The sequence below is a fragment of the Diachasma alloeum genome, unplaced genomic scaffold (assembly GCF_001412515.2).
Source record: "Diachasma alloeum isolate Michigan unplaced genomic scaffold, Dall2.0 Dall_scaffold_00339, whole genome shotgun sequence".
NCBI lineage: Eukaryota > Metazoa > Arthropoda > Insecta > Hymenoptera > Braconidae > Diachasma > Diachasma alloeum.
The window spans coordinates 1,136,664-1,158,715 of record NW_021680478.1 but is presented as its reverse complement, the minus strand read 5'-3'; the positions used below and the strand labels follow the sequence as shown (position 1 = coordinate 1,158,715).

At 37.6% G+C, this 22,052-nt stretch overlaps 3 protein-coding genes across 4 annotated transcripts; 1 reads left to right on the top strand and 2 right to left on the bottom strand.

Moving 5' to 3' along the window:
• Positions 1-4,884: 4,884 nt before the first annotated feature.
• LOC107040678 lies at positions 4,885-6,597 on the bottom strand. The gene is made up of 3 exons (XM_015260872.1): positions 6,350-6,597; positions 6,007-6,185; positions 4,885-5,463 (listed from the first exon to the last, which is right to left on the bottom strand). The coding sequence occupies exons 1-3, from the start codon at positions 6,492-6,494 to the stop codon at positions 5,338-5,340; spliced, it is 450 nt and encodes a 149-aa protein (XP_015116358.1). The 5' UTR covers positions 6,495-6,597; the 3' UTR covers positions 4,885-5,337.
• A 534-nt stretch (positions 6,598-7,131) lies between these two features.
• On the bottom strand, positions 7,132-15,116 carry LOC107040677 (ras-related C3 botulinum toxin substrate 1). 2 transcript variants are annotated; one of them, XM_015260871.1, is made up of 4 exons: positions 14,878-15,116; positions 13,609-13,783; positions 10,494-10,705; positions 7,132-9,416 (listed from the first exon to the last, which is right to left on the bottom strand). In XM_015260871.1, exons 2-4 carry the CDS (start codon positions 13,781-13,783, stop codon positions 9,114-9,116), a joined length of 690 nt encoding a protein of 229 aa, XP_015116357.1. In that variant the 5' UTR covers positions 14,878-15,116; the 3' UTR covers positions 7,132-9,113. The 2 variants fall into 2 exon arrangements, with proteins under 2 accessions (XP_015116357.1, XP_015116356.1); XM_015260870.1 differs by lacking the exon at positions 14,878-15,116 and having other exon boundaries at positions 13,609-14,489.
• A 1,457-nt stretch (positions 15,117-16,573) lies between these two features.
• On the top strand, positions 16,574-21,518 carry LOC107040591 (phosphatidylserine decarboxylase proenzyme, mitochondrial). Its single transcript, XM_015260729.1, has 5 exons — positions 16,574-16,862; positions 16,923-17,172; positions 17,931-18,164; positions 18,857-19,148; positions 19,701-21,518. Exons 1-5 carry the CDS (start codon positions 16,822-16,824, stop codon positions 20,162-20,164), a joined length of 1,281 nt encoding a protein of 426 aa, XP_015116215.1. The 5' UTR covers positions 16,574-16,821; the 3' UTR covers positions 20,165-21,518.
• Positions 21,519-22,052: the final 534 nt, after the last annotated feature.

Below are 22,052 nucleotides of genomic sequence, written 5' to 3'. Positions count from 1 at the left end.
GAATGGACGGCGATCTTGGCGTCAAATCGCGAAACCGACGCGTCGCGTTAAATCGCGATGTTAATATCTTTGTGACTAGTACAAACTGAGTTGAAATTAATGTTTAGATTTTTTTTAAGGAGATAAGACCGCGAAATCACAAATCGAACGATGAATTTCGAACTGACGGCGATCTTGGCGTCAAATCGCGAAACCGACGCGTCGCGTTAAATCGCGATGTTAGTTTGCACTAGTCTTCGTGCCTAGTACAAACTTAGTTGAAATTAAATTTTTACGAATTAGAGTTATTTGAAATATTTTTCTTCTACATCAAGTCATTCGTAATTCCAATAAATAAAAATAACGCAATTAATTTTCCTTGTGAAAACTATGTAATCACAAAGGGAAGATATCCTCGAGAACAAATAACACGACTGCTCCATCAAAACCGTAATAGAGCTCTCAACACACTAACCGTGAGGAAAAAATATCCCATAAAGTGGCGAGAAAAGCGAGTGGAATATAGAACTGAGTTTCTGCAAGTAGACACAGAGACTTTAATAACTAACTGGCAGAGTACTCCGAGCAGGTGCTGTCTCGACCAAGTCTTAAGGGAGTAATTCCGAGCGATGACGTGCAGGGGGGCGGGGGGATATTGTGAAGAAATTACTCCTGAATATTTTGTCTGCGTGGTTGTTCTTACGGTATTAGCCTTACGCTTCAAGTGTTTTTATCAATAAAGAGGGAAATTATATCTCACAATTCCGGAATAACGCCGCAAAGTAGTGGAATGAAATGAAATTTTTCTGTTTAATTTACGATAACAAGTGGTTTTAGAGGACAATGTCAAAAGATCTTTTTTCTGGTATTCTTTTGTAGAATTACTTATTATTAATCTCTTAATCTCTAATTATTAATCTCAGTTTGCTCATTAGTTCGACTCTTCGGGGATACCATAGAGGACATCGCCATAATATGTGATCGATATCTTGGGACTCTGCAGCACAGGTGCAGCTTGCGTCGCGGATAACAGTAATTCTTTCAAGTGACGCATTCAAGTGATTGTGATCCGCTCCCGTTCTATTTATTATAACAATCAGCCCTCTGGGCCAGCTGTTTCCCTGATAGCAGGGGGGAAATGCGCATCTACATATAATATTTTTCGAAATATTGAACTCCTTTTCCATCCCCTGCATTTGGTTTTTTATCTTGACTACTGTTTCATATTTCTCTTTTGCTTTGGAAATATATTCGAAGTAGTACGAACAAACTCCAGTTGAGTGGTTGAGGGATGAAGCTAAAACTGTCGGAATATTCGCTGGCGGAAAATACAATTTCGGGGATTTTTGAGGGTTCAAGGGTCAAATAATCGTGTGAACAAATTTTTTAAGGCCCGAACGAGTTTGCTCACGACTCTAAAATGTTTCAATACCTCAAGACTCCCCTAAATCGAGTCTTCCACTGGCGAATTTTTCTAGTGCTACTTTTCATCATTGATACTTTTCTATCTGAATGCAGAAACTAATTCATTAATTCTTTTCCTGATCTCCTGACGATAGCGATAGGCGACATGGATCGTCTATAATATTTTTCGAAATATTGGGCTCCTTTTTTCATCCCCTGCGTTGGGTTTTTTATCTTTACTGCTGTGTCACATTCCTCTTCCGCTTTGCAAATACATTCGAAGTAGTATGAACAAACTCCAGTTGAGTGGTTGAGGGATGAAGCTAAAACTATCGTAACATTCGCTGGCGGAAAATACAATTTCGGGGATTTTTGAGGGTTTAAGGGTCAAACAATCGTGTGAGCAAATTTTTTTAAATCCCGAACGAGTTTGCTCATGACTCTAAAATGTTTGAACCCCCCTAGACTCCCCTAAATCGAGTCTTCCACTGCGGATCTTTCGCTAGTTTCATCTTCACCGTCGAGTGTAGCCAGAAAATTAAATTAAAATTCATCACTGATAATTTTCTATCCGAATGCAGAACCTAATCCATTAATTTTTTGCCTGATCTCCCGACGATACTATCTCCTTTCACGACCAGAAAAAAATAACTCCATTCCACTGAGCGTCAGGTGGAATTAATCCTGTACAAATTTAGGAGCCCCCGAGAAAGTTGCACCCAGCGACTACCCTAGATTCTCCATCCAAAGCCCTCCTAACTCCGCACAACTCCAAGGGGTTAACTCCCTCTCTTCACTCGACTTGACTCCCGTTCGTACCGCGTTCCTCAAGTAGTTGAGAAATGTTCTCAACCCTCCCGCCCCCCTCCCCAACCCCTCACATTCATACACATCCCCCCGAGGAGTAGCGCCAAGGAGTCGAAACATTTGTCGCACAAGTCGTATCACACGCACGTGCGACTGCCGAGTTTTCATATCATCCTTCAAACGATTTTATTTATAAATAATGAATGAACATTACCAGGCGAACGAGTCACAGTTAATCCTCGAACTTATTAATTCACTGGTTAACTCACTGACCCCGAAAAATCGAGTGCTTTAGGCAACAAATTTTGTTTAATATTTTGTCCAACGATTGTTTGTTAATTGCACAGGTGATTAATGCCGCTGAAACACTGCGGGCACTTCAGTAATCCATTATAATCGGTAATTAAATTAATAAGAAGAGTGACAACTGCTTCACTCGATTGATTAATCCAGTTTTTTTTCTCGATAGTTTCGATAAATGATTGATCAACTGATTGATTACTCGCGTGATTGATTTAGTTATTGACAAGAAAATCGTTTGGTCGATTGTTTAATGGTACTTCACTGTATTTATTTTAAATCGTTTTACTTTCATCACAAAACGACAATCACGCACGGTAGAAACGCACGATTCCGTGGACTGCTGCCTCGACGAGGCACGGAGAGCGACTGGCGTACGCGTACGAAACCCAAAAATGCCCACCCCTCCCACACACCCAACCCCCTTTGGATTCAACTTGCCTGAGGCCGCAACCCCAGTGTCCTCCCTGTACTCACCAGCAACTCTCTACTCCACTCCCCACCACCGCTACTCTGCAACTCTCCTGCTGGCATGGCCTCAACGCCGGTTTAATGCGCGCGCATGCGTCCAAGGGGTGCGTCCTAGATTTTCGTCTCGCCGGATCATTTTTTTGGGGGATGAAAACGTTTGTCTTCGGGAGAAGTGAGTTGCATAGCGAGAGAGGGTGTGTTAGGAAAGGGGAATTTTTCGGGTTTTATGTCCATTTTTATGAATATCGTATCCCACGAATTGGGATTCACGATTGAAATCTAAAAAGAATATTTAGAGAATGGGCAGGAAATGCAATGAACTAATTTTTGGATTCAGATAAAAAATTATCGATCATATTATTTATTTATTTATTTATTGCAGGCCACATATAGCCTATTCGCCATTTTACGTTCGTACATTAAATTTTTAACAGAGGAAAGAATAATTGCCTTCTTTAAACAAACATAAAAACCTGGGAATAGCTAATAACAGTATTAGTATAAATGAAAAACGAGGTAAACAATTTCGAATTTCGAAATTTCCAATTAATTTTTCTCGATACATTCAACGATGAAGCTGAACCTAGCTCAAGATTCGCCAGTGGAAGACTCGATTTAGGGGAGGCCAGGGGTGTTCAAACATTTTAGAGTGCTGAGCAAACTCGTTCGGACTCGAAAAAAATTTGCTGACGCGATTGTTTGACCCTTCAACCCTCAAAAATCCTCGAAATTGTATTTTCCACTAGCGAATGTTCCGACAGTTTCAGCGTCATCACTCAACGCCTCAACTGGAGTTTGTTCATACTACTTCGAATGTATGTACAAAGCAGAGGAGAAATGTGACACGGTAGTAAAGATAAAAAACCTAACAGGGGATGGAAAAAAAAGATTCCAATATTTCGAAAAAAAAATATAGATGATCATTTCACCAATCGCTATCGTCAGGAGCTCAGGAAAAGAATTAATGAATAAGTTCCTGCATTCGGATAGAAAATAATCAATGATGAACTTGAATTTAATTTTCTGGCTGCACTCTACGATAAAGCTGGACCTAGCGCAAGATTCGCACAGTGGAAGACTCAATTTAGGGGAGTCCAGGGGTGTTCAAACATTTTAAAGACGTGAGCAAACTTGTTCGGACTCGAAAAAAATTTGCTGACGCGATTGTTTGACCCTTGAACCCTCAAAAATCCTCGAAATTGTCTTTTCCACTAGCGAATGTTCCGACAGTTTCAGCGTCATCACTCAACGCCTCAACTGGAGTTTGTTCATACTACTTCGAATGTATGTACAAAGCAGAGGAGAAATGTGACACAGTAGAAAAGATAAAAAAAAAACCAAATCATTTCGCCTCTGGTACCAGAGGAACAACTCGCCCAGAGGGCTGATTGTTAGAATAAATAGAACGAGAGCGGACCACAATCACCTGAATGCGTCACTTGAAAGAATGTCTATTGTCCCCGACGCAAGCTGCACCTGCGATGCAGAGTCCCACGACATTGATCACATATTATGGCAATATCCTCTGTTGTATCCCCGAAGAGTCGAACTAATGAGCAAACTGAGATCGTTGAATCATTTCTCTCATTTCTCTCTGTTCGGCTATCGATGAATACTTCACGAATAGTAATGCCGTCAATCAATAAATATCAAGTATCTCCCAAACGGTTCGCACTCATTATTTTGCACCCCTTGGTCAGTAACTCAAGGTGTTGAGGGCATTTTCTTTAGGTAGGTTCCACCAACCAACTACTGCGCAAAATTGACCAATCAAGACACGATTTTGAATGTCTGGTTTCATGAAATTCGTTCAAATAGGACAACGCTTTTATTTTATTATACGGATTTTTATGAGTTGAGCCCCATTAGAGTTCGAATATTCTTGTTTATACGACATAATATCAATAAATAACTCCTCATCAATCCATCTCCATCTCCATTTATTCATCTAATTAATTTGATTACATCATTTCGTTCCTCTCAATGTTTCACAACATTTGCCCAACTCGTTCAACAGAATTCGTAATTGAGATATGTTCAATGCACATCCCAGCAACAGCCACGCCCCAGTCGAGAATCAAGTCCTCTAAATATGCTCAGGGTGGATATTATGTTGGAAAACCTATGTACTCGGTGGGATAACCCAGTTTCATACGTGAAACGACTCCCCCGCAAATTTGACGAGACGCTATTGTCTCTGGTAACTAGGGAAAAGGGGAGGGGAGATGTGTTCAATCGGTGGAGGATCCTTCCCGTGAATATTTCCTCAGGATTTCATGAAGTTATTCTCAAGACAGAACAGTTTAATGCAATTCTCGTTTACAGGGCTGGATAGGGAGGACTTGATTACGGTTTTAATTAAAAATTTTGAGGTAATTAATTGGAGGACGTTGGCGAGGGGATTGGGTCATCCGGGGCTGACTCTCCTTCTTGTTGCTCGTCTGTCGATGATTGGAGGACGTCGGCTTTCAGCAGGTGCACCAGTTCGCTCGCTGTCAGCGCCTGGAATTTTAGAGATGAGGGGTAATTAGTTGATTAATTTAGGGAGGAAGTGTTCAGCTTTTTAAGGATGAGCTATGCAGGGAGTTTTAAAGCTTGCTTCGATGTTTTTGTGGTTAAATGGATTAGTTTTTTCGATTGTAACTTACGATTTAGAGAAAATATCGAAATTTTCACTTGAGATTTAAGAAAAATTGATAAATTGAAAAAAAAGTAATAAATTTGTTTTTATCAGTTTTTTCCAAATTGTAACAGAATCGAGAAAAAAAATTCAATTTAAAATTAAAATTCAAAAAGAGAATAAAATTGTTTTCAGAGAAAAAGTGAACTTGCAACATTAAACACAACATGCAAAATTATTATCTGTACGGCTCTCAATTTTCTTCCCAACAAGAACCTTAAAAAATGTCCCAAGACGAAATTACACCACTTGCCAACTAAATTTGTTTTTTTAGGGAATTCTCAGTTTGCTGAGGATTAATATAAAAAAAAAGTTTGTGTAGATTCTTGGAGAGGAGTTGCGTGTTGTTGATGAGATTAAACAACCTGAAGATGCGGTGTTATGTGTCTCAACAAGGGATTAGTCCCGAGGATGGCTTCTTCTTCGGGGTCTAATCTTCTGCCACTGGTGATTAGTCGAGCGATTGTGTCCTCCTTGACTTGGGACAGGGAGTTCACGAGGTCCTTCTTCGAGGTTCCACCCTGGACTTGACGGAGTCTTGAGTCTACGAGAGCGATTCAATTAATCGAGCCTCAAAATTCATTACATAAATTTCCTTTCAACTATGAAAAAATAAACGTAAAATCAATTTGAGGTCAACGCAATTCTACTTGAATTCCTTGAGTTTAAAAAATGTTGTGGAGGTCTTGCTGATTATCTAGGACTTACAAAGTCTCTGGAGGTATTGATCAGAGTCGTCTAACCTCATGACATCAGCCTGCGCTGTTACGAATGAATCCTCAAAGGAAGTCGAGGCTTCACTCGCTGGCACTTCTGGGCCAGAGCCCCATGGATCCATCGTCAGTGTCTTCATGAGAATTGTCTGGGATTTGTCGTATTTATTACTCGGGGGTTTGACAGGGAAATTATGAGTGATTATGAGGCATCAGCTGTTTGACGATTATAAACACCAGTTCAACCAGTTCTAACTGGTGCCTCCATCAGGTGGAGAATTCAACATGTTCGGGCTTTCGAGGGATAACGAAGACATCTGTGCTGTCGACAGGTCATTTCGTGAATATTTTGAATGATTCCATTTACAAATGAAATGTTATCTCGAAAACATTAGTTAAAAAACGTAATTTTTGTTTTGCCTTTTAATTTTTTGACATTGAACAATTAAAAAAATTTTAATTAGTAATTCAGTTGTTGATTCAAATAATTGAATTGACATTTAATTTGCATCTTTTATTTCGCATTTTAATTCTCGTCTCGTTCATTTTAAGCATTTCAATTAAATTATTGGAAAGTACGTAATTTTAATCATAATTTTTAATTCAATGAAACTGAACGACTTTTCTACCATTTTAATTAATAATTCAATTACTGATTAAAATAATTAAATTGAGATTTAATTAAAACCTTTTAATTCTCATTTTAATTCTCCCGTCATTCTTTTCAATCATCAGTTAACTTTCTAATGGTGAAAGGAAAATAATGAACACATTTAATTTTCTTAAAAAAATACCGTTGATTTAATTACTCCGAGTAAGCGTCTATAATACTATGAATTAATCATTACAACATTATCGTCAGTCTAAAATTCCTTACATTAAATTAATCATCCGCTGGTCATCGATCACTCGAATGAATGAATACAAACTACCTCAGAGTATTGCAAATGACGATATTTATGTACAGAATTGAGAACAAAAGTGCCGAGGATATTTCGAAATGTACAAAATCAATAATTCATCACGAATTAGTTTCCTCCATCACTCATCGTTAATCATTAATTTTTCTCATTACGCACTTATAAATAATTACAAACAGTTATGTCAATGATTAGAGATAAATGAGGATACCCAGACAGACATTTTTGGGAGTTTTTGATAAAAATGTGACAACAATACTTTAAAAAATCGGTTATTCAAAGTTTCTCAATTGATTTTTGTACATTTTGTCATGAACTTTAAACAAAAACCTAATGGAAAATCATAAATATTTATTTAAATCCGTTTTTCAACTAGAATTTTCCTCTTTCCAATCAAAAAATCCCAGAAATATCGACTTTCGAATATCTTTCAAGAATAACATATCCATATTCGTGATGTTCATGATATGAAAATAAATGTCAGCAGTGTTACGACCTAAATCAATACATACACTTCCCCCCTCTAAATCCATTAGTATAAATTAGTAAAATAGATAATAAAAAATTGAGCCGATGTTTATAAAAAATCGTTTTGTAAACAAAAAAAAATCACAACCGAGTGCCAATAATTTACTTTTTAATCCTCATACGAAAGGCGAATTATATTCTAAGCGATGAATTCAACCGTGACTACGAAAATGTCGATTAAAGAATGATCACAACCAGCGAGTGGCGAATAAAAATACCATAATAGGAAGCTATAGTTCCAATAAATAACTATTACATTTTAAAATTAGGCAATTGGTTTCATAATCTAGTTGTTCATGGTCCTCTAACACAATTCAATATCCCTCGTTTTGAATTCAATGCATTGTTTGTCATTTCTTCATAGTTCGTAATCAGCGATACGAAATCTTATCTCTACGGTATTGGAAATTATCGTCGACACAACTTGTAGAAATTCGAAGGTTTCCACCCACTTTTATTATTATTTTAATTTTACTTTTGATTGAAATGAGATCATGGAAATAATTTTTTCAAGTGATCAAACGCGAAGGAAGAATTAATTATTTCATTACCTCGTTAAGGAGTGGATTTAGGACGAAATGTCGTAGAACACTTTTCGTAGAAAATTTCATCAGCTACAAAGAAGCTCTTATGACCTTTCCTCCTCAAACCACTAGATACCGAGATAATTTCCAATTAAGTAACTGCATTTTTTTCATCACGTTTTACCTGTAGATAAATGAATAAATCCTAATTAGAATTGCTTAATTATCTTGTTAAGGGGTGGGTCTAGGACGAAAAGTTATAGAGCACTTTTTCTAGAGCATTTCATCAGCTACAAAGAAGCTTATATGATATTTCCTCCTAAAACCACCCATTATCGAGATAATTCCCAATTTATGGAGTTCACTTTTTCCCACCGCATTTCAAGTGTTAATTAACGAATAATTCCAATTACAAATGCATAAAATCCCCAAAAAACCGATCACCTTTTGATTCAGAGTCCTTACCAGATGGACAGTCTCTCCAGAGCATCGAATAACGTCTAATAACGCTAACTTGGCAAGACATCAAGTGAGTTGATTATAATATTGTCTGCTCGCCCACGTCAAATCTATATTCGCAGTTATTCGTCGACTCAGCCTAACATAAATAAACGTATTTCTCTCGTCATCGTCACGATTAGAATGAGCCAAAAAAACAATTCTCGAGGGACACTCACTCCCAGATTGAATGACACCCTCAATTCACGATGAAGAAGACTCGAGGGGGAACAAAAACGATTGCAGTGATTTCATTTTGTGATGATTCGAATTTTTTGGGGAATGTTTTTTATGGGGCTGACGAGGGCGGTCTTTCCCAACAGCACAACCATCTTCGCCAGAGTGGAGGTGGTTTTCTACGACGTGACAGCAAATTTGCACCACCACGCCTTGTGCTGAGTGCACTGACTATCGCCTGATCGAAGGCCTCTTTGAGATCGTGTTGAGTCAATGCTGATGTCTCAACATAACTCACTGCCCCTAACCTTTGGGCCAACTGGTGACCCTGAGCGGTTGTTATCGGTGATTGACCGTACCTAGCTAATTGCAGCATGAGGCGAACGTCCGAGCGGAGATCGCTCTTTGTACCCACCTGAAAATTAAAATTTTTGTGTTATCAGTCTCTTTGTTTTTGTTCAGATTGGCGATAGCTCGGTGAGGGGTCGATCTAGAAGGAAATGCGAGAATAACTTTTTCACGGAGAATTTTGTGAGCTACAAAAAAGATTGAAAGGTATTTTTTGCTGGAGGTGATGGTTCCGGAGATATTTACAAAAATGTCATATGAGATTTTGGGAGATTGAAGTAATTATCGTTATTCATTCATTCATTTATTTTTTTCAGTAATAAACAAATTTTATTCAATCGTGTTTCCATTCCAATTAATTAAGATGAATTATTCAAGTCAATCAGTAATAATTTACAAAATTCCCTACTTGTTTTCAATTATTCAATTGTCGATAAAATCAATCTTAACGAATTTATGAGAGAATTGAATTATTCTTCTCACGAAATCGAATCAATCAAATTATTAGTAGTATTTTCAATTCTGACTAGATGTCGATTGAACTCATTTTCATTATTTATTTATTAACTATCGCCTAGAAATGGACTTCCTGTGACATTTTCCTATTTTCATCAACTAATAAACAAATTTCGAAAAATTCATCTCTCTATGTTATAAAAATCCAAATTGACTTCTGATAAAAATTTGGTACTTGGAATTGAGACTCCATAATTAAGGGTTACGAGGGTCAAAATAATGGTCATAAAGGTCAGAATAAGGGTCATGAGGGTCAGATTAAGGGTCACAGGGGTGAGATTAATGGTCACGACACCCAAAATAATGCTCATGAGGGTCAGAATATGGGTCATAAGAGTCCGAGGTTCAGAATCAGGGTCATGAGGGTCAGAATAAGGATCACAATTGTCAGAATAGGGGTCACGAGGGTCAGAATATGATCAAGAGGATCTGAATAAGGGTCATGAAGGTCAGATTAAGGGCCACGAGGGTCAGATTAATGGCCATGAGGGCCCCAGAATAAGGTTTAGGAGGGGTATAATGAGGGCCAGATCGAGGGTCACAAGGGCCAGAATAAGAATAATGGGGGTCATATGGGGGTTGGCGAGCGGAGCGAGCTAGTAATGAAAAAAAATGTTTTTCCACTCACAATGATGATCGGCGCATGAGGACAGTACTTTCTGACCTCGTCCACCCACCGAGAGCTGACACTATGATAACTCGATGGGCACACGACGCTGTAGCAAACGAGGAAGACATCTGTCTCGGGATAGCACAGCGATCTCAATGGATCAAAGTCATCCTGTCCCGCTGTGTCACACAGTTGGACATTTAGCGGCAGTCCATCAACATTAACCACCACTGAAAATAGGTATCAATGATCCCATAAGTGAAGACATAAACTTCAACAATAGCTTTTAAATGACATCTTATGTAAAGATGATGGAAATCTTTAATAATAGTTCAACCGAGTCGCTCATGTGCACCTCTGGCATTGCACAACATTTACAATTCTGTGACATTCGCGTGGGCTCACCAATAATTGGAATATGGGTCGTACGTAATCGATCGATAAAACGATGATTATTTCATTCGTTTCCACGAGAAAAGCGTTTTTTTTAGCTGAATGATAGTTGAAGACTTTTTTTTGAGATATCTCGAGATCTATGGGAGATAGCGTAATTCTTGCGAGGAACTTTTTTGTAGAGAATTTCATAAGCGACAAAAAAGGTTCAGACAAACATTTCGCCATCCCCTTTAGATTCCGAGATATCCTGCAGAAACTGAATGTGAAATCAAATTTCCTGTTTTTTTCTAAATAAATTTATTCAGACGTTTTAAAGATCCTGTTTCCTCATTTTCACCTCATAAATACTTCATTTTTCTTCAAGTCAATAATTGAAATATTGATGATAGGTGATCGATGAATAAAATAACTATTTCATTCGTTTCCACAAAAAAGCGATTTTTTAATGTGAACAAAAATTGGAGATTAGTTTTTTGTAAATATCTCGAAAACTAGAGCAGATATCAAAATTCTTATAGAAACTTCTTTATAGCACATTTCATCAGCTACAAAAAACGTTCAGACAAAAATTTCGCTATTTCCTCTAGATTCCGAGATATCCACCAAAAACCGGTTCTGAAATCAAACATCCTTTTTGTCCTCCTGAATAAATTCACCTAGACGTTTTAATATTCCTTTTTCTTCATTTTCCTTTCATAAAAGTCTTGTTTTTTTCGTTGTAATGATCTAAATCCCTTCTGAAACCGAAACCCAAGCCGCAACCGGTCTACTAGATACCCGGAATTTTCTATCCCCCCAGATTTTTTGAGCAAAGTAATCCAATCCCTCTTTCGTGAATTAGTGTGTACGAGTGGCATCCTCCTCTCTTTCTTCGCAAGCCATACAAGCCGTAGCCAGTGGCGGTATACTCTCACCTGTTGCCCTGTCTGTCTACCTTGGGTGAGTACAGTCACCCCAGAAAACAGTATCCTCTAGTTTCTGTAATCTCCACCCCACTTCAAAGAACCATGAGCCACGATGACTCACAATGAGACGCTGTGCCAGTCATTCGGTAAACAGATAAACAATATCGGGAGCTATTAATTATGCCCGGGGGGGAGAGAAGAAAATAAAGTTCGTAATGCGTTCCCTCAAGATGCGAGAAATTGTAAAAAATTGAATGTTTTTGTCTTGCAGCTGCGAAATTATCTCGGCAACGAGTGGTTTTAGGAGGAAATTTCAGGAGATTTCCTTTGCAGAAGAGAAAATTCTCTGCAAAAAATCCTTTTTTACATTTTGGAATGGAATTGTTGGTCGGTAAGGTATATCCCAAGACAATAACAATACTTTATGGAGTTCCGGAAAAAAATCTTAATCAGTTAATTTACTGCATTCTCATAAGTTATTGATTTTTTCCATTCTCGTATGCTTGTTGTTCATGGAGACAACAATAACTGTTTGAATCAAATTAGACATTATTTGTTAATCAATTGATTAAATCAAATAAGATATAATTTCACGAAATTTCCAATTGAAGACGAATTAAATATTCAAAAATATGGAACTATGAATTTTCTATTAAGTAGATAATACTAAATTTCTTATAAGGGATTTCCGATTATTCAAATAATCGTCAATCTTCTTAAATCAATTACTGATTAATGAATAATTCCAGATTTGAATATTTAAACTGATGATTACTTCAATAATTAATATTTAAAAGTGATATTAACTAATTGACAGTTAATTTTTACCAGTAATTATAATTTATGAATATGGCTATCTCTTGTTCGGAATTTATCAATTCTGATGTTGCATTCTCTGTGGAAATGTTATTTAAGACTCTCCGAGGAAACTAGTTCTTATTGAGATAATTCAGGAATTGATAAGACAAATCGTTTTGTTACGAAAACCTGAAGAACAGGATTTTCTATTCGTGTTAATCTCGTAATTATCTCGGAACTGAGTGGTTCTGGGAAGAAATGTCAATAGATGTTTTTTATGGCTCAGGAAATTTTCTACGAAAATGATTTGTGACATTTTTTCCTAAAACGAGTCTCTAGAGAAATAATTGAACAATTGAAAAGACGTAACAGATCAATTCGCCAGACAAAGCTCAAAACCCAAAATTTCTCATTCATTTTGGTCTTATTTATTTCAGAAATTAATAGTTCTAGGAAAAAATGTCATAAAATCTTTTTTGTAGCTCAGGAAATTCTCTATAAAAATTGCTCGTGATATTTTTTCCTAAAACCACTCTCTATCGAGATAATTAAACAATTGACAACACCCAACAGAACAATTAGTCTCACAGCGTCCAAAAAACGAAAATCCTCATTCTCGTTTTTTGCAATTATCTCAAAAACGAGCAGTTCTACGAAAAAAAGTCGTAAGACCTTTTTTACAGCGGACAAAATTCTCTACAAAAACTATACATACCATTTCCTCCCAAAATCACTCCCTATCGAAATAATTTAACAATTACCCAGTCATAAAAATTCTAAATCCAACAAAAACCAAAACTTGCTTTAAGAACATATCCAGAGTCCCTCCCGCAGCTGCAAAAATTCCCCCAGAAAGCTCTTCTCCCCCTGTCCCAACCCCCGGACTTCCCAAACCCCCACAAAAACTTTCCCAATCCCCTAAACCCTGAATTTCCCCCCGGACTGTACCCTCTCCGGCCGACTGCCCATGAAGTCTCCCAGCGTAGCATCTCCCCACCCATTGAACAAAAAAAAACTGCAAAATCCCAACATACCATTGTAATTATCAAACGCAGTGGGCACATACTCCCCAGGAAATCCATTCGTCGAGTACGAGACAACGAGACTGGTTTTCCCAACAGCTCCGTCACCCACGAGCACCACCTTGATCCTCCTGTCCAGTTCCTGAACATTCTGCCTCACATTTCCAGTCGCACGTTTCACCTGCATCTGCATCATTTGTCCGCCCTTGAGCAGGGGTTTCGTCCAGTTGGAGTGAGATGAAGGCGGCATTGTCCCACAATTGCCCTCTTTCATCAATAAAAATATCCCCTGCCCCTATTTTTACTATTTTTCACTCAGAATCAACACAAAAACCGAATCAATCCCTCAACCAATTCAATCCAACATCTAATTGAATCAATACTCGATGATTTTTTCTTCAACTCCAATTGATCTTAATTTTTTTCTTCAACTTGTTGAAGCCACTGATTGTCCTTTTTCATCAATAAAAATTTCCCCTGCCCCTATTTTTACTATTTTTCACTCAGAATCAACACAAAAACCGAATCAATCCCTCAACCAATTCAATTCAACATCTAATTCAATCAATCCTCGATTATTTTTTCTTCAACTCCAATGGATCTTAATTTTTTTCCTTCAACTTGTTGAAGCCACTGATTGTCCTTTTTCATCAATAAAAATTTCCCCTGCCCTTATTTTTACTATTTTTCACTCCAAATCAACACAAAAACCGAATCAATTCCTCAACCAATTCAATTCAACATTTGATTGAATCAATACTCGATTATTCTTTCTTCAACTCCAATTGAGATTAATTTTTTTCCTTCAACTTGTTGAAGCCACTGATTGTCCTTTTTCATCAATAAAAATTTCCCCTGCCCTTATCTTTACTATTTTTCACTCCGAATCGACACAAAAACCCAATCCCTCAACCAATTCAATTCAACATCTAATTGAATCAATACTCGATGATTTTTTCTTCAACTCCAATTGAACTTAATTTTTTCCTTCAACTTGTTGAAGCCACTGATTGTCCTCTTTCCTCAATAAAAATTTCCCCTGCCCCTATCTTTACTATTTTTCACTCCGAATCGACACAAAAACCGAATCAATCCCTCAACCAATTCAATTCAACATCTAATTGAATCAATCCTCGATTATTTTTTCTTCAACTCCAATGGATCTCAATTTTTTTCCTTCAACTTGTTGAAACCACTGACACCATCCCCCCTCCCCCACTTATGTATCACGACCGAAGGAACAGCTGTTCTGTTCCATGCGCAGCAGCATCCCGAACTCACCCCAGGGGATCGAGAAAGTGCAGGAAATTTTTTTTCCGGAAATTGATTCCTCTTGAATTCCCGATTCCTCTAATTTATTCGCACTTGCTGGTTTTTTATTCACTCGCCGAGGGGCTGGGGGTTGTGCACAAGGGGTGGATGCTGATTGGAGTTGTTATGCAGTTGTGGGGGATTTTTTTTTCGGGATAAAGGAGCCGTGGGAACTCGAGACAATGGGAGAACAGGACAGAACGCGCTCGTGTCGGATGCACGACTGATTCACCTGCCTGGGATGTGGAGCCACCTGTTGTGGAGCGTTGGAGACGATCGAAGGAAGTTCGAGGCCGACGCTGCCGCCTCGGTGTCTGTTGAGCGCCTGTTGGTCGGAGGGGGGTTGATGGAGTTGAAGAATTCAATTGCTGTTTTTTTTTAATGAGCGGAGCGATGAGCGATGGGGGGAGATTGGGGAAAAGGTTGAATACGTATTTTTTTATTTTTAGGAGTTATGAATAATCGGGGGTTTATGGGCGGTTGAAGAGGACAAGGTCTGCAGAGTGACGTCATGGCTAATTCTATTGCAGCTCTACTTTTTTGACCGATTTTTCCATTTTCTAATTTTGATCGCTAGTGGTCTAGAATGTTATGAAACGTGAAGAAATGATTAGTCATGTCTTATGCATGTTTCTTATTAATTTTTAGAAAACTCAACATAAATGCAGGGAAATTTGTAGATAAAAATCTGAAATTTTGGCTCATTATAGTTGTTATTGAGCTCAACTTTGGCGCGCTGTTTCGGTTCAATCGGTCCAGTAGTTCCTGAGATATAACAAATTGTTTAAATTTCGTTTTTCCTCAATATCTCAAAAACTACTGCACCGATTAAAATTTTTTTTTTCAAAATACTCGTCTCGATGGTCTCTATATGGGCCAATCCGAGTATATGGTTCATATATAGTGTGTCTTTAATACACAGTTTGGAGATATTGCCGTTTTTCTATTTTTCATGGAAAATCCTGTACAGATTCATTATAATGGAAAATTATTTGGAAGTTTTGACGGGCGAAGATTTTGTCAATGGATCAATTGAAAAGCAAATGAAACAGCAAAATCCGCAGTTCGGAGCAAGACCCAGGGGGAGAACCAGAGGGTCTCTACTGACAAAATCTTCGCCCATCAAAATTTCTCAATAATTCAGTAGCGAAACGGTAAACCGGGTCAAGTCAATTTTGACTTTTAGCCAATTTTTGCTGAATATCTCGGAATCTAAGAGAGATAGCGAAATTTTTCTCACAACCTTTTTTATAACCCTCAATTGACTCTACAAAAAAGATCGTGACAAAAATTTGTCTATCTCTTTTAGATTCCAAGATATTCGTCAAAAACTGATCAATAGCCAAAATCGACTTGACCCGGTTTACCGCTTCGCTACTGAATTTTCCATTCTATTGAAAAGTTAACAAAAAATATATTTAATAAAAAAAAATTTTTTGCTTGAATTGCGTCAAACAGTCGTTTTTTTACTGTTTCATTTTGCCCACTCTCCCCTATTGTCTTCCAATTTCGTAAAAATTTCCCCAAAATATCATAAAACGCCGAAAATCCGGTTATTGCCCCGAACTCAATATTTTTGTTCCACTTCCTCTTGCAAAATCCCCCCGACATGCGCAGGGAAATGCGCAGCGGCTCAGTCGCTCCGAAAGTCCGAAATGTGCTCGATAAATTCGTTAATGCGTGCATGCACTGTAGCACGTGCGAAGCTTCACGTGCCCCCAATAACGACCGGGAATAGTCCTTGAGTCGTGGCACCAAGGGCTTCATCGTGTTTCGATCGTCAGATGTGGGGATATCGACGGAGCAGCGGAACGAGAACAACAGAGCAAAACATAGCAGAAAAACACCCGACATAACCCCAAAAATCCGAGCCATCAGTTGATCCAATCAGGCAAATTGGATTGACCGTTGAAAATGTCCATTTTCAGGATTCTCCGGGGGAATCGACACGTGCGGTGAGTATGCACTGGTTTTTCTCGTGGATTTTTTCACACGGGGGGTAATTGTGCCGGCAGAGGCACGAAGTGCTGGTCGTGGGAGGCTCCGAGGAAGTGCCAGGAGGTGGTTGTCATCAAGAGATGTGCTACGACTGCCAATCCCGAGAATAAGTTCGGGGGACTGTGGGGTTTAACTAGGAAATGGAGAGTGAGCCTGCCCATTGGAGTTGGGGTCTCGCTGATTGCTGTGCTACAGTGGAGACACTTGAGGAGGTATCCCTATGCTGTTGATGGGGATGTCGTTCAGGGACCCATAAGTGACTTGATGGTATGAGTTTTTCCATCATTTTATTGGGGGTTTGGTTTTTTTTTGGTTGATGGGTGTTGGAGGAATGGAATTGTGAGAGGATTGTCATTAGATGAGATGGAGTTGTGAAAGATGTAGCTGAAGACAGAGGACGATTGGGGAAGAAGTTGAGGATTTTGAATGAATAATGAGTTATTTTAGGTCTCTGGAACTTGTTAATTTAGGGATGTGGTTTAGGGACAAATGAGTGACTGGATATGAGTTTTTCGATAATTTTAGTAGAGATTTCTGTTTTTTTTTTTGGTTCATATGTCTCAGACTCGAAGACATAATAAATGAAATGAAAATAATTATAATTAGATGAGAAGGAGTTATGAAAGATGTAGCTGAAAATGAAGTTGAAATTGAGGATGTTCTCGTTGAATAGGATATCATCAATGAATAATAAGTCATGTTAGATCTCTGGAACTTATTAGTTCAGGGATGTGGTTTAGGGACCAATAAGTGACTTGATGATATGAGTTTTTCGATAATTTTATTATGGGTTTCTGTTTTTTTTTGGTTCACGTGTCTTAGACTCGAAACCATGATAAATCAAATAGAAATAATTATAATTAGATGAGGAGTTGTGAAAGATGTATTTGAAAATGAAGTTGAAGAAATTGAGGAGGTTCTGGTTGAATAGGACGATTTATGATGAATTTAATTCATCTGTCAACGAAAAACTGTGGATTCTCTGGAATCATTCGGTCGAATAACAATTGATGTTGTTTTCGCAGGTGGAATGCTACTGCTGCCTCCCACTGAGGATCACCAGCCGTGTTTTCGGCTGGTTCGCCAGTGTGGAACTCCCAAAAGACTTCAGACCATTTGTCTTCAATCTTTACGCAAAGACTTTCCACGCTGATCTCCAGGAAATTGACTCTGACCTTGCCTCGTTCCCCAGTCTCGTCGATTTCTTCGTGAGATCGTTGAAGGATGATGCAAGACCCATTGCTCAGAACACTGACATTGTGAGTGGATCATCAATTTTTTATTCAATTCTGAATGACACTAGTCTCGAAATTAATACTCGAATTAATTCACAAATCTAATCTTTCTTCCTCATAAATAAACCCTTTTTGCTTCCGAATGGATGCCTTGTTTTTGACCCATTTTTCGATTTTCTAATTTTGATTGCAAATGGTCTAGAATGTTATGAACCGTGAAGAAATTATGTTTTCAGACAACTTGAGCTTTTGATAATTAATTTGTGGAAAAATCAACATAAATACACGGAAATTTATAGATAAAAATCTGAAATTTTGGCTCATCGTAGCTATGATTGAGCTCAACTTTGGCGCGCTGTTTCAGCCCGATCGGTCCAGTAGTTCCCGAGATATAAAGAAAGAGACTAATGACGCAAAAAGTAACGGTCACATGCTTTTTGACGGATAAGCTCGAAGCCAGCTTGTTTCATTTCTGCACTTATCTCGATAACGAATGATTCTAGGAACAAATGTGTTAGAACCTTTTATATAGGTGAAGAATTTCTCTACAAAAAATTCCTTTTGACATTTTCCCCTAAAACCACTCATTATTGAAATAATTCAATTTGAAAAAGATATGAAAAATCATTTCGCTGTTCACTTCCCTTTTCTTGCTCCATAATTTTGTAAATTTCAACGAAATCAATCCGAGTAATTCCTAAATAAATGAAGTATAGGTCTCTCCCTCAGATGGAAGAGTCCTCCACATCGGCCCCGTCACTTCCTGTCGTGTGGAGCAGGTCAAGGGCATGACGTACGACCTCAGGCATTTCCTGGGTGACTCGAGGTCACCCAAACTGGGAGAGAAAATCCACTGTACAAAAGAGGATAACGATAATTACGTCAAGTCTCTTTTGAAAAACCCTGAAAACAAACTCTACCAACTGACTGTGTACCTAGCACCTGGAGATTATCATCGGTTTCACAGTGCCACAGATTGGAGGATCGATCTGAGGAGACATTTCCAAGGTTTGCAGCTTTATTTCACACATTGCCAATCTCAAATTCCCCAGAACTAAAAATTATTCGCAAGTCAAATGACAATTTTACTCCAGTTTTTATGATATTTGTGACTCAATGGAATCTATTGCATTAATTTATGTAGAAAGTGATTAATTATCAAGAAAATGATGATGAACTATCAATTTGTGAATTAATCAGCAATTTATTGATTAATTTCCAATTATTGATTATTAATTACTAGATTACTTTCTGAATTATGAATTACTTTTAGTGGATCATTAATTATTAAAAAAATCTAATGTTTAAATTATCTCGAAAAAATTGATGATTAATTATCAATTAGTGAATTAACCAGCAATTTATCCACTTATTTCCAATTATTGAGTATTAATCACTGGATTATTTTCTGAATTATGAATCAATATTGATGGATCCTTAATTATTAAGAAAATCCACTATTTAAAGAATTCATCAATTAATATAAAAAATCAGTCCATTAACAGTTTCTTCGACTAATCCTCACCTCATCTCCAATAACGACCTGATTTTCTTCTCCAGGAAAATTACTCAGTGTCAATCCAAAAATAGCGAGTTGGCTGCCAGATTTATTTTCCCTAAATGAACGTGTGGTTTACCTTGGAGAATGGTCTGGTGGTTTCATGGCGTATGCAGCAGTGGGTGCCACCAACGTGGGGTCGATAAAGGTATACTGTGATAAGACACTAGCAACGAATAAACGAAAGTGGCCCAAAGGGAAGGCCTGGGAGGACGCCAGTCTCGATTGTGTGAATGTCAAGAAGGGAGAGCTGTTCGGAGAGTTCAGGATGGGCTCCACTGTGGTTTTGCTCTTCGAGGCACCAGAGGACTTTCAGTTTTCGGTGGAGGCTGGGCAGCCCATCAAGGTGGGACAGGGCCTGACTCAGGGCTTCGTCGAGCTCAGGAGGAGGAGGAAACAGATTGATTTGAGCCGAAGTGTTAATGAGGCTGTTGAACGTATCACACCTGCTGGCCACGTGAATTGAGGGCAATTGGCTGATTGAATTCATGTCTTTACAACTTTTATAAGAATATTTCAACTAATAGCATTTTAACTACGATTTTTTAACTTCTAAAACTTGAATTAATTTATTAATTTATTAATTTATTAATTTTGTATCCTCAGGGCCACTGCGCCAAGTTCTGTTAGCCAAGTACAGGGTGCCGTCAGCACGTTGTTCACAAATTTCAGACATATCGAAGGGAAAATCGGGAATTCAATGATACGAAAATTACTAAATTCCATTAATAGACATTCAAATGGTGAACATTAGAATTTTTCAATGCTTCAGCCAATTACATTGCGATTGACTACCGCCATGATTGGAAACAATGACGCAGTTATCAATGGGACTTGATATGATAGTTAATAACGCTTTTCTAACGCAATTATTGAGACGCAAAAAAATAAAAATTGAAAATTTTTTGCTCATTGTTGAAAATGCAATAATTTAAATGAAATCAGTTAAAATGTCGTAGTTGGAATGTTACCTAGTTGAAAGGACGTGCTACCAGGTGACGACGATAGGGGAGAGGGGAGGCATTACGGGTAAACAGTGAATGTTCAAGTTTTGATGGAAAACAATGGATTCGGGAGGTGAAATGCTGGTTTCTCGGGTTTGGAGATTGCCTGCGAACGAAAATTTTGTCTGAATATCTGATTTTTTTCATTCGTAGAGAACTGATGTTTGAAGACAAATGTCTAAAAATATTTTTTGTAGAGAATTTCATAATTTATGAAACATATCTCTTCAGTTTTTTTAGGTACAAAGTATTTTTGGATGTATCTCAGTGAATAATTGTCTGGGAACGAAATCTTTTTGTGAATATCTGATTTTTCTTATTTTTGAGAATTGATGTTTAAGGGAAAATGTACTGAAATAATTTTTATAGAGGATTTCTGAATTTATGAAGTTTTTTTTATAAAGCCGATAGTTTATGAAATATTTATGAAATAGTTTTGAATGTGTCTCAACGGGAAATCCTCTGGGAACAGAATTTGTTTGTCAATATCTGACTTTTTTGGCTTTCAAAAACTGATGTTCGGCAGAAAACATAAGAGATATTTTTTATGAAAAATTTCGTAGTTTACGAAACAAGTGTCTTGGGTTTTGGAAAAATCCGCAAAGTATTTTTGAATAAAAAATTGAAAAACAATAATAATTTTGGGTCTAGAGTGTAAATATGTCTGAAAAGAGTTGGTGCAGGGAAAAAAACCAGGCCCATTAAATTGACACATTTCATCCCTTCAATCCACAAAAACTATTTGTAAATACATAAGTAAGTTTTATTATACTGAAGTCTGTATCAAATGCTGTAAATATATCTTGTTAATCTTTACCACTCCATCTAATTGTTACCCTCAACAATTCTCCGGAAATGGTGCTATAGTCACGTGATGGAGTCATTTTCCAGATAAAACTCATGGGAAAATCGAGTCACATGATCCAAGGACTTTTGAAACATACATCATATACCACAATCACTGAGCATTTAATCACCCCTGCATGACTCCAATAACTGAATGGCCTTTGCAGACTCGACTTTCAGGCGCCAGTTTCACTTCGATCTCGTTTATTCGTGAATATCTCCGAATCCAAATGCAATACGTAAATTTTCATATGAACTCTTTTTGCAGCTAATCAAATTCTCTACAAAAAATGCTCTCACAACAATTTCACCATCTCCCATAAATTTCGATAAATTCACCAAAAACGAAAGTTCGTTTTTTGTTTAGGACCAAAATTTTGGAATTTTCCATTTCCATTTTGGAATTTTCAAAGAAAAATGAACATGAAAAATCACTGAAAATTCTTTAGCCAGATTTTTCCATAAAGTGGTTTTCAATTTTGACTCCCTCCCCTAACAAAAAAC